Raw genomic sequence first — 12,061 nt, 5'->3', positions numbered from 1 at the left:
TTTAACAACCTACAAATCGTAGCTACAATTAATTATGACAATGTTGCGGGTTTACACACTTTACAAACCCTACTCACTCTGTCTTGAGTAGTCTTCACATATTTATAACTCAGAAGGTATACAAGTCCTCTTAATTACACACTCCCAATATAACTGTACTACAGCACACACAGCCTTTAAGTCACACAATAATTCTTCATTGGCTGACTTCTCAGTTATTGCGCACTATCGCATAAGATCTTCTAACAACGCGTTTGGTTCTTCTTTCCGCGACTGCTGCTATATTCCAACTGCCTTCGGCGGCTGCTGCATTTTAACTGACTCCTTAGTCCAAGTCCAAGTCACATAGCGACTGACAGCCCGCCAGTCAGTAAGTCTTGGCATCGAGTACCCTCCTGGGGCTTATGACCAGATATTTATTACTGTTTGACAGTTATGGTCTTATTTCTGTGGGGCGCCCTCTCTGACGAGAGGATGGGTCTGTCCTTTGTATATGCTGCTGGTCCTTGCCAGCGCGGTTTTTCTTGGGTCTGAGTCTCTTGGGACTCAGGACCATGTTTTACTGTCTCAGATTTGAGACTTCCCTTTTCGTCACCTCCTAGACTCGCAGGGTCACGGTGGAGGTATTTGATCCCGCCTCCACACGGGGGACTGACTCCTTAGGCAGTGTGGATCTCTTATAAACCCTCAGCCAGACATTGGGAAAACGCCTTGCTCCCTTGTTGCCTAGTCGCCGTGTTTACAGGTGTTGCTGGGCAACGCCGTCGAGAGTTGTTTACTGTTGTATAGCAACCGCGGCATCCCCTGCTACGTCACCGCGGGGGAGGGGACGGAGTGTTGACTGGCCCGTCACCGTAGCAGCGGCAGCGCTGTTATGCCACCGCTGGCGGGAGAGGGGACATCCTGCACAGCGCAAATACGTCACACTATACAGAATTTGTATTTAAGTACAATGTTCTTCATGCAAATAAAATAACATAACAATATTAATAGTATTAAATCTGTATGACTAAAGATCTGTGCAATGAGAAAGTAGACTCTATACATCTTCTCACAAATCCTTCCACATCTTGCCAAATCATGCCCCCAAATTTAAAATTCTAGATGTGCTACCGCTTGTAAAGTACTACACTTCACATAAATTCTTGTGCTTATATGTTCTCATTATGGCATATTTTAGGTAAGACAATGGCCAAAAATATATTTTGAGATATAAAGAACCGCCTTCTTGTTTCCCAATTCAAGGATTAAACCAATGACCTGTTCCAGTGTCTATGAATTCCACCTTCTGCATGGTCTATCAGGATACCTTCTTCCTTTCGGCCTATACCAAAGAGCCTGTTTCAGCATTCAACTTTCTTATATCCTATCCACCTGTTCAATCTAAGTTTGTCTGTATTTTTATTCTGTCATTCACTGAGAACATTCCTAATTCTTTTCTTATGCATTCATTCTTAATTCCACCCAATCCTGTACATCCCTTTACACATTTTACGAATCACATTTCTGCTATTTATAACTTTTGTATCTTTCTTGCTCTTACTGTCCAGCATTTGCTTACATATAGCAGGGTAGGAACGGCCATAACTTGGTCAAATTTTATCTACGAGGGTTGTACTGAAAGTCATGAGAAACAATTTTTTGTAAATCTACAGATCTTTATTTATTTTTCCACATAATCGCCACTTCTTTGTACACATTTCTCCCAGCGTTCTGGGAGCTTGAAAATTCCCCCCTTCTGTAAAATTCCGTTCCAGCCATCCGAAGACACTGACGCACTGCTTTCTGAATTGCCTCCCTTGTCTCAAAACGTTGTCCACACAACTGATCCTTCACAAATCCGAAAAGATGGTAGTCGGAGGGTGCCAGATCAGGGCTATAGGAGGGGTGTGGAAGAACTTCCCACCCCATCTTTGCAATTGCTTCCAATGTGAGGCGGGCAGCATCATGCAGGATGATGATGTTTCGTGCTGGACGTTTATCACGCAATGCATGACGGAGCTTGTGCAGCGTCTGGACATAACGAGCAGCATTGATGGTTTGCCCAGGTTCCGGGAATTTGGCCAGAATAAACCCCTCTGCATACCAGAAGACTGTGCCCATCACCTTCGCAGCTGATGGCACTGTCTTTGCCTTCTCTTTAGATGGAAAATGCAAATGGTGCCATTCCATACTCTGCCATTTCGTTTCAGGCTCGAAATGGTGAAACCAGCTTTCGTCACCTGTCACAATAAAGGGCAAAAAATTATCGCCTTCATGTCGATATCTCTGCAGCAGTTCTGAGGTGATGGCTTTTCGCTGACCTCTGTGGTCTTTGGTCAATAACCGCGCGACCCAATGAGCACAAACTTTCCTATAGCCCAAGCTTTAAATCATCTCCTGTACTGCACTGTGCCCTATTCCAAGTTTTAGGGCTATTGTGTCCACAGTCACACGCCTGTCATCTTGAATGATCCCATCCACTCTTTCCTTATTGTGTTCAGTTGAGGCTGTTCGAGGACAGCAGCTCCGAGGCTCATCTTCGATGCTGGTGTTCCCATCTTTAAAATGTTTCACCCATCTTCGAACACTGCTCGCACCCATGCACACACTTCCATAAGCATGCTGAAGTCTCTGGTGAATTTCTGCAGCAGGGATTTTCTCTTTCACAAGAAATTCGATGACAGCATGCTGGCGAAACGACATATCTTTGTCAGCCATTTTGTTAGGAGTGATACTGGTCACGTGATGAAAGCTATTGACATCACAAGACACTCAAGGTTAACACAACAGCTGGTTCCACCCACCACCATACTCTGTTTCGTCTGCCGTTCCCAGGTTGCATGTAAAAAAGTTGCTCATGAATTTCGATATGACCTACGTATTTATCTTTACAGGTTTTCTCTTTAAGTAAGTTTTCACCTCATAGTGCCACACACGGAATTTTTGTACATTATACCCTACATATTTGAAGTGATTGATCTGATTGAGAGTTTCGTTTCCTATTGCAATTTTTGTACAGACTGGGTACTTTATTTATTGTAGCTTTTGTATGTATAATTTAGGTGAAATACAGATCTTTACAGTTCATCTTCACTCTATTTAATTATGATTTTGTCCTCTCCAAGCAGTAATGTATTCAGGGCAACCAGTTCCCATAACCACATCCCTGGGTTGCTTCTAGTCTTCTGTTCTTGCATGACATCTTTGAAATAAATATTAATGATAGTTAGGGACAGACTACAGACTTGGCGTACTCCATGATTGATTTTGATATCATTTGAGAGTTTTTTCCCATATCCAAAATTACTGTATTATTATTATTATTATTATTATTATTATTAGTAGTAGTAGTAGTAGTAGTAGTAGTAGTAGTAGTAGTAGTAGTAGACTTGAAGAAGAGTACTATCTTCTGGGATATAATGCCATGTAGTCCTCTGAAAATCAACTGACCTTTTGGAGGAACACATTGCCTTTATCGTCAGGGTTGAAGAATAAGCCAAGCAAGAATCCACTGTGAAAGCAGGTGGCAGGCAAAGCAACTGAGTAGCTGAGAAGAGAAGAGCAGAACACAACAGAGCAGAAGCCTGCTACCAGAAACCAGCCAGCATGGTCACTTGTGGTATCGGACCCCATGATCATATATTTATTCATCTCTACTTTTTTTTTTCAACATAATCTCCACATGGATGAGGGGAGGGCTTGGTCTTTCTAAGTAGGTATTCCACTTATTTCAATATAATCAACCAGGTTACTCCCACAGCGAGGGCAATTACCTAGCTGGAATTCAGGAGTATATAAGAAGCAGGAAAGAAATGGAAGAGTAGGCCGCAGTTCCCATTGACTTGCCCATGGGACAGAATGAAACCGCTGGGCTCTCATATGACCACCAAGTGAACCAACAGGAGACAAGAACAGGAATGTAGGCTGGCTCTATAAAGGGGCAGTTTGCTGGTCTAGGAAGATAAGATGGGGAAACTGTCCCACGGGCAAGCCAATGAGAACTGAGGTCCACTCTTCCATTTCCCTTCTTCTTCCTATGTAGTCCAGAATTATATCACAGAATATAGTACTTTTCAAGAATATGTTGCTTTATTTCATATTAGTTAATGTTCTGATTATCACAATTGGAACATTTGTGTCACATCTAACTTCTTTCCTTCTTTATAGTCATTTGTGTGTGTGTGCACGTGTGCGTGCGTGCACATGAGTACTTGGGTTGGCATATTTTTCACAATAGATATCACTGTTATAGCAGTCTGCATATTTGGCAGAAGTGTTCCAAGTATGCATGTATGCTTTCCATGTCATGAAATCTTTATGTACAAAAGAGTGAAAGGTTTAAACTCAAAATAATTACACATTCAGTTCACAGTTTTATTACAAAAGTTTCTCATCTTCATGAAGGTATTCACTAACCTATACCCCTTCTTTTGGTGCTATGGAGCGTGCATTCTCTTTGCAGATGGGAGGAATGGAATGTGTCATCACGGGCCTCATGGACGAGTTCCACTCTTTCTTTCATGGTCGTCGTTTTGCCCGTGAGATATTTACGCTAGGAGCAGCTACAGTATCTTTCTCTGTTGCACTAATCAATGTCACACCAGTAGGTACAATTATTTCATTACATAATTGCACCTGTCTTCATATGTAATACAAGTTTCTGAGTGTCTGATGTTTATTGTCTGGAGCAGTTATGCAGTGTAAACCAAAGAAATGATGTGGTGATTGAATAGAATGTTATAATATGAAGTGTACAGTTCTTTAGTCCTAGATAAATTGGTTTGGGTCACTGCTTGTGTCATGAATGAGTCTTTAAAGCTAATAGCTTATTATGTAAGAGCTGAGGTTTTCACTATGACTATGAAGAATGCTCTATTCTGGGATGTGGCGCCATCTAGCTCTTGTGTGAACCGACATTTTGGCTGCATTCTGCATTCTGCTCGTGCAGGTTCCTCACTTGCGGATTTTTCTACCAAGAAGACAGAGACGATACATTCCTCCGAAACATCGGTTCACACAAGATCTGCGTGGCGCCACATCCCAAAAGATGGCATTCTTAATAGCTTATTATTTCCAATTGTATGTCTACACTTTTCATAATTTCACATGCAGACACATTTTGGCTCCCTCAGCCATCTTAATTGCTTCTATATAATAAACTTGAGAAATGAATTCATTTCTGATAACTGAAAATAATAACAGATCTGTCAGTATAATGGCAACCAGTGAGTGAAGACTGGAGTGGAACTAATTGCTGAAACATTGTGCATACCAAATATATCTCAAACAGTGAACAATGTCCCACATGATATTCATACATGCCTAGGTTCCTATTTCATTTTATAACTCAGACATTTATTTAGTTGCATTATTTATTTCATTATATTCACTACATCCCATCCCACTGACAACCATAGCCCTTCGGAACATACAAATGAAATACTACAGACGAACATATGGCCAACCATGCAAGAGGTTTGATATACCAATAGCAAGAAGACATGGCCACACCAGACTTTTAATTTTAAACATTAAATTAACTGTATTGATATTGTCACTAATTCTATAAATTAACATACTTTATTTACACTAGTATTATAATCTCTCTTGATTTCTAATGGTGGAAATCCCTTTTAAATAACATGCAACATGTGTTTATCATACATGTAAAGTGTCTCCTTTATAGTGTTGGCTTTGCCTGCTGATAATGGCCAATAATGGCCAAAACAACTAGAAACTTTTTAAATACAAAATTGTTGCACTTGATGGAACCTTGATACTTATTTACTTCTTTCATAATTTAATATCTACTGCTTATAAAGACTACAGTCTTCTGGTACCTATCACTGTGTAGTTTTGCACATAGGTACCAACAATTCGGATGAACCTGCTAGAGAACATAGAATCTGAAATCTGCCATTTAAATTCAAAGAAACTCATTTTATGATTTACTCCTTGAATTTTCATGGCAATTCCATTATTCAAACACAGAATGGGACTGAAGCTTGTTCCCAGTGACAAAAAGATAATATGCTGTTGGCATAACATTTGGCAATCACATTAAGGGAGGAGATACTAAAATTTGAACCAAACGTTGACATTTTTGCAATTTTCCTTTATTTTTTAAATTATATTCTGATGATTAAAGATTATACATCTAAAGGTCATGGAATGTCATTTCAGTACTGAAAAAACATTTAAATAAAATAAAATTTAGTTAATTGCAAGCCAATTTAATTACATGCAGAAGTTTGATTCCTGGAGGCTGAAGCTTGATAATTTAAGGGTATTTTGGAAAGAGCTGTCATAGATATGCATGTGGGGTATTCTACACAATTATTGGTAAGCTACACAATGTCAAACTGCTTCTTAAACTTTGGTTAACTATTTCTCATTTTTGTTTTTTCTATGTATGCATACATTAATAGCAACATACCTTGGGACCCATATACGAGTATACGATCTGCATTATATTTCTACTCAGTATAATTCAATGCATAATAGAGGAAATGACATTTAGGACACTTAGAGATTCACAATAAAATAAATGTTTCAAATGTTGATAAAAGAAATTAAACAAAATAATTATAGCTAATTTGTAGGTGAAGTAATTTACACAAAAATTCAGAACATTTTCACGACAGTTTTATAAAAATCAAACTGAAGCTTAATGAAATCTGGATATAAATATGACTGACTTATCTAAAACAAAAATCGGAATAGTTTTGTTAGCGCTGTAATTTACATGCGAAAAATCTTCTTTATCTTTTTCTGATATTATTTATTTCATACAACTTGCAGGACGAAAATTTCCTATCTCTCCTTTCTTCCCAAAATCTTTTATTTTCGATTTCTTTCCATCTTATACCCTTTTAGATATCTTCCAGTTCCTGGTAGAGCCATCTTGTTCTGGGTCATTCCATAGGTCATTTTCCTTTAAATTCTAACTCTAATGTTTTTCTTGGTATCCTTGTTCTGTCCATTCTTTTTACATGGCCAAACAATTGTCATTATTTCTCTTCTAATTCTGTCCTCTCTTAAGATATCATTTCCAACTCTTTCCCTATAACAGTCACAGGCTCTTGTGAGCATTGTAATGAACTTTTGAGGTTCATAAGATGCTAGAAAATTGTATCCATTCTCGTTTTCCCCTAATGTATGAGAAGAGAAATCTAGTTACAGTGGAACCTCAAACTTCGAACACAATCTTCTCCAGGAGAAGGTTCGACTTTCAAGTTGTTTGACTTTGAGTTAAATTTGCCCATTTGAAATAATGTAAAGTGAATCAACCGTTCCAGACCCCCAAAATTTACCCAATATAAAACATTTTAAATGCTTATTTCAAAGATCATATTGGTAAATAATGATAAAACAAGTATATTTAATTACAATAATTTAATGTCTTTATTTATAACAGTACATACAATAAAATATTGTGTAATAATCAATCAATAATAATTGTATGAGGGATATTACTGTTCACTGGGAGGTGGATTACCCTTCTTTCATCTGGAATCGATTAGCTGAGAGTTGTGGTTCATTAACATTACCACCGCTTGATTTTTCTTTGGGGAGAAGCCTGTATAATGTCATTTGTTTTTGTCTATTTTTCAAAATGTTTCTGAAATGTTCCATTACATTGTCATTAAATAGGTTGATACTCCTGTTCGCAACTATGATATTAGGCGCCACTTGTCTACAAGGTGTGACGACCATGTGATTCTTTATTCTGCTTTCAAGTTTTTGTTCAAGTTTTGAGTTCTGAACACCAAAAAGTTCAAAGTTCAAGTGTTCACTGTATTTATATTTTGGCATATAGATCCACTGCTTGGCAACGACCGTGAAACGAGACAACGGTCATTGCTAGGCAACAACTTTGTAAATATGCAAAATTACAAAACCGTTGCTAGGTAGCGGCCCGCACACAACAATGGAAGTACTGTTGAAAGTGGTGGTTTCTATGGAACCGCTCCAAGGAGATATCACTTGACTGATTGAGTTAAATTAGTGCAAACCCGTGTGGAGGTGGGGTCGATTTCCTCCACTGTTACCCTGCAAGTCGTAGGAGGTGATGAAAACAGAAGACTAAAATCTGAGACAGTAAAATATGATTGTGAGTATCAAGGTACTTGGACCTGAGAAAGACTGTGCTGGCAAGACCCAGCAGCATATAGAAGAGAGAGACAGACACATCCTCTCATCAGTGAGGGCGCCCCACAAAATACAAGACCATAACTGTCAAACAGTAATAAATATCTGGTCATGACCCCAGATGGGGCTTGACACCAAGTCTTACTGACTGACTGACTGTCAGTCGCCATGTTACTTTGACTTTGACTTCGAATTATTGCAGTTCCAAGGGACTCAGACCTGAGAAAGATTGCCCTGGCAAAGGCCAGCAGCATATACAAAAGACAGACCTGACCTCTCGTCAGAGAGGGCATCCCACGATAACAAGACCATAACTGTCAAACAGTAATAAATATCTGGTCATGAGCCCCAGATGTACTGTTTTGAATAGTGCACTATTCAAAACAGTACAAATGACACAGCATGCATGTAAACTACACGACTAATAATAAGAACATACAATCAAGAGAAATAAATGACATCTCCCACCATCAGGAGGAAAACAACATGACCCAATGTTGGCTCACGATATTTTAACATAATAACTAATTTTTTACATACAAAAGAAAATTTTAATACAATTTTAAATATACTGGGAGGCTACTGTATGGAAAAGTGAACATCATATCGCGTGCAGTGGAAAATCTCAATCAGAATACCCAACAAATATGCTTAAAAGAAACAGCATCATACGTAAATCTACACTTCAAGAAGCGTTATAATGAATATCTAATACAAACATTAAAACTAATTGTGATAGTAACAACATTTATACAGTGAGCATTACTCATAGCTTAGGTGCATATTTTTAAAACATCTTATGTGACAGTGTTTCCTGATCATAGCAGTGCGCCTCTGAGGATGATTCTTTTCAATCAAAACATGTAAAGTGAATAAGAAATGTTGTAAACTTGAATGTCACACTGGACTGAAAATTATCCACTTGGTAGAATTAATGTTTCTGACTGAACTAACAGGAAGGAGAGGGGAGTCAGGGAAACAGTGGCTCTTTGAAGGATTTTCTTCAAGGGTACAGAGATTGAGAAAAAGGTGTAAGCATTACTTTTACCTGTATCCATGCAGTTTTTTTTTCAGCAATGAGCTTACTCTTATACCCTGAAGATGAAGGTGGCAGATTCCTTGGAAACATTTGCGATTCTCTACCAGAATACATGCCATCATATTTCAGAAGTCACAGCCCTGTGCATCTCACATCTGACATTAATTATCTGTTTTCACAATCTACAACTGAAATTATGAAGATTGAATAAAGGGCAAGAACAAACACATGATCAATATATCCCACTTTATGTACCCTTAGTATTCTCACACAGTCAGTGTTTGATTTTTCTGTATACTAAGAATATTTCCAAGATGCTAACAAGTTACTTGTGTCTTCTTCATCACAGGGTGGTATCTACATGTTCCATTTATTTGACACATACTCAGCTGGCATCTCACTTCTGTGCTCTGCCCTCTTTGAAGCCATTGCAGTATCTTGGTTTTATGGTAAGTTAGGCAGTATGATAACCTAGCTTAATTGCTTCGTTCTTTCATAATATCATTTCAACAAACATCCAGCACAGAATCAGAAAAACTACATTCGGCCCTATAAGGTAAAAGTAAAGTAAAGCTATCCCTGTAACAGGCCATGAAGGCCCACAGGGTTGTCCCACATTATCTAGACAATCGGCTCATAGATGGCGGTAAGGTTGTCAGCCTTACACACCGGCAAGCCGTGCTTTACTCCCCAGGAAAATTATTTAATTAATTCCTGGTACTAATTTCTGTTAGAGGCTGAGTCAACCCCAGGGCCATAGTGCGGCTGGAAGGATTAGGTAAATTGAAAAGAATCCAGTGACCTCATCGGGACTTGAACCCGTGACCTTCTGGCTTGTAGCATAGTCCCTCAACCAACTATGCTACCGCGTACCCCCCAGTCCTATAAGATGACTTACAAAAATTTATATTTTTTTTGGTTTCTCTCAGCCTCTCCTGACAATTTTAGAATAATCCAACAAAGTATGTTAAAACTGCCATTTTCCTGAAATCTGATTCACCACTGCTACATAATCATTCTCACATGTAGCTGAGATTTTGTCAAGTAACTTAACTCATTTCTATTATGATACTAGTGGAGAGCCCATTCAAAATTCAATGGTAACATCTGACAATTACCATCTGTAGCTGTGGTTTCCACATATGTGTAACCTTTCCATCTATCCATCTGTATACATTACAGACATGGAGGTCACTGAAATNCCCCCGTCTTATTCACTCTCTCACGGAACTGAGCCCTTCCTAAGTAGATGCCAATTGTGCAGCTACTCAAGAACCTACCAAAATGAATGAACCCAAAAGTTCATTACCATGTTCACAAGAGCCCTCCACTGGTCCCTATCCTGAGTCAGATCAATCCAATCCATACCATCCCATCCTATGCCCCTAAGATCCATTTTAATATTGTCCACCCACATACGTATTGATCTTCCTAGTGGTCTCCATCCTTCCAGCTTACCCACCAATATCCTATATGCATTCCTCCTCTCCCCCATTCGTGCTACGTGCCTTGCCCACCTCATCCTCATTGACTCGACCATTGTAATTATACTTGGAGAAGAGTACAAGTTATAAAGCTCCTCATTATGCAATTTTCTCCAACCTCCTGTCACTTCATCCCTCTTTGGTCCAAATATTATCCTCAGCGCCCTCTTCCCACAAACCCTCAGTCTATGTTCCACCCTTAAAGTCAGAGACCAGGTTTCAAACCCATACAGAACCACTGGCAAAATTATAATTTTGTATATTCTAATTTTTATGTTTTTAGACAGCAGACAATAAGACAAAAGGTTCTGAACTGAATGGTAATTTCCTCCTGAATCAGGTTTTGATTTGTTATAGTCGTTTCAAAATGTCTAAACTGTGCCACATTTTAAAAACATTTTTACCTATTTTTATGTCATGATTTTGTCCTGCATTTTGGTGACAAGATAGCAACATATACTAAGTTCTCTCTCTGTTTACTTCTAGACCAACCTCCTTACTAGCGTCAATTAAAGTTTGTGTTTCTTTTTATGGTATCTAGTTTATCACCCAGTAGAGTCACATCATCAACATAGAACAGCTGATGTGTCCCATTTAATTTCAGTCCCACCTAGTTTTCTTGGACCTTCCTAATGGAATATTCTAAAGAAAAGTTGAAAAGCAGTGGCGATAAAGCATCTCCTTGTATTAGACCATTCTGGACAGGAAAATTATCAGACAAATCTAATACTGTTTATTGTACTACACAGTTCGTCAACAATGCAACAAATTGTTTTCTCTCTTATACTTTCAGTTTTGACACGACAAGTTTCAGCCCTAAAGGGCATCGTGAGGTGTCTCACTATGCTAAAACTGCTACACTACACTAATACCTTCTTTTTGTTGCATATGCAACTGCATGCTTCATGATTTAAAACATCATACATGTAGTCAATTGTTATGTGCTAAAATAGCACACACTGTAGTTCATTTAATCTAAATCAATAAACTCTGTTAACACTTTTTATTAAAATTTCCTTCAAATTTTGTTTTCTTATTACACCTTACAAGAGGCATTCCACTTGTTTTGATTTGTGTACTTTACTTCAGATGTTTTATTGCGGCAGCCTGTTTTTCTCTTCGTAAGTCTGTTGTTGCAATCTGTAATTTTGTCCCTTGCTTCTGTGTTGTTCCCCCTAGCAGCATGTGGTGTTGTCTTCACACTACCATACTGCCTGACAGCACTGTAATACAGATTGAAACACCTCCATTTATTGCTTTCATCTAACAGACTAACTTATTAACTGACTCCATAGAGTTGATTCCATATTGAGAAGCCTCTGGTTTCACAGCAACTCAAGAATTTCCCAATATTTTAAGGAACCCAGAGTTTCATTACCATATACACAAGAGCCTAATACTGGTC

General features: G+C 38.5%; 1 protein-coding gene across 5 annotated transcripts in view; it reads left to right on the top strand.

Annotated features, from left to right (window-relative positions):
* Positions 1-12,061, top strand: part of LOC111872137 (sodium-dependent noradrenaline transporter) — a 241,565-nt gene that overhangs the window by 225,565 nt on the left and 3,939 nt on the right. For all 5 annotated transcript variants that reach the window (XM_033754543.1, XM_033754542.1, XM_033754541.1 and 2 more), the window contains exons 12-13: positions 4,445-4,585; positions 9,522-9,621. In XM_033754543.1, the coding sequence (XP_033610434.1) occupies positions 4,445-4,585; positions 9,522-9,621 (241 nt within the window). The remainder of the gene's footprint in view (positions 1-4,444; positions 4,586-9,521; positions 9,622-12,061) is intronic.

Source organism: Cryptotermes secundus, unplaced genomic scaffold, assembly GCF_002891405.2.
Source record: "Cryptotermes secundus unplaced genomic scaffold, Csec_1.0 scaffold470, whole genome shotgun sequence".
NCBI classification, from domain to species: domain Eukaryota; kingdom Metazoa; phylum Arthropoda; class Insecta; order Blattodea; family Kalotermitidae; genus Cryptotermes; species Cryptotermes secundus.
This window is presented reverse-complemented; position numbering and strand designations above follow the sequence as displayed.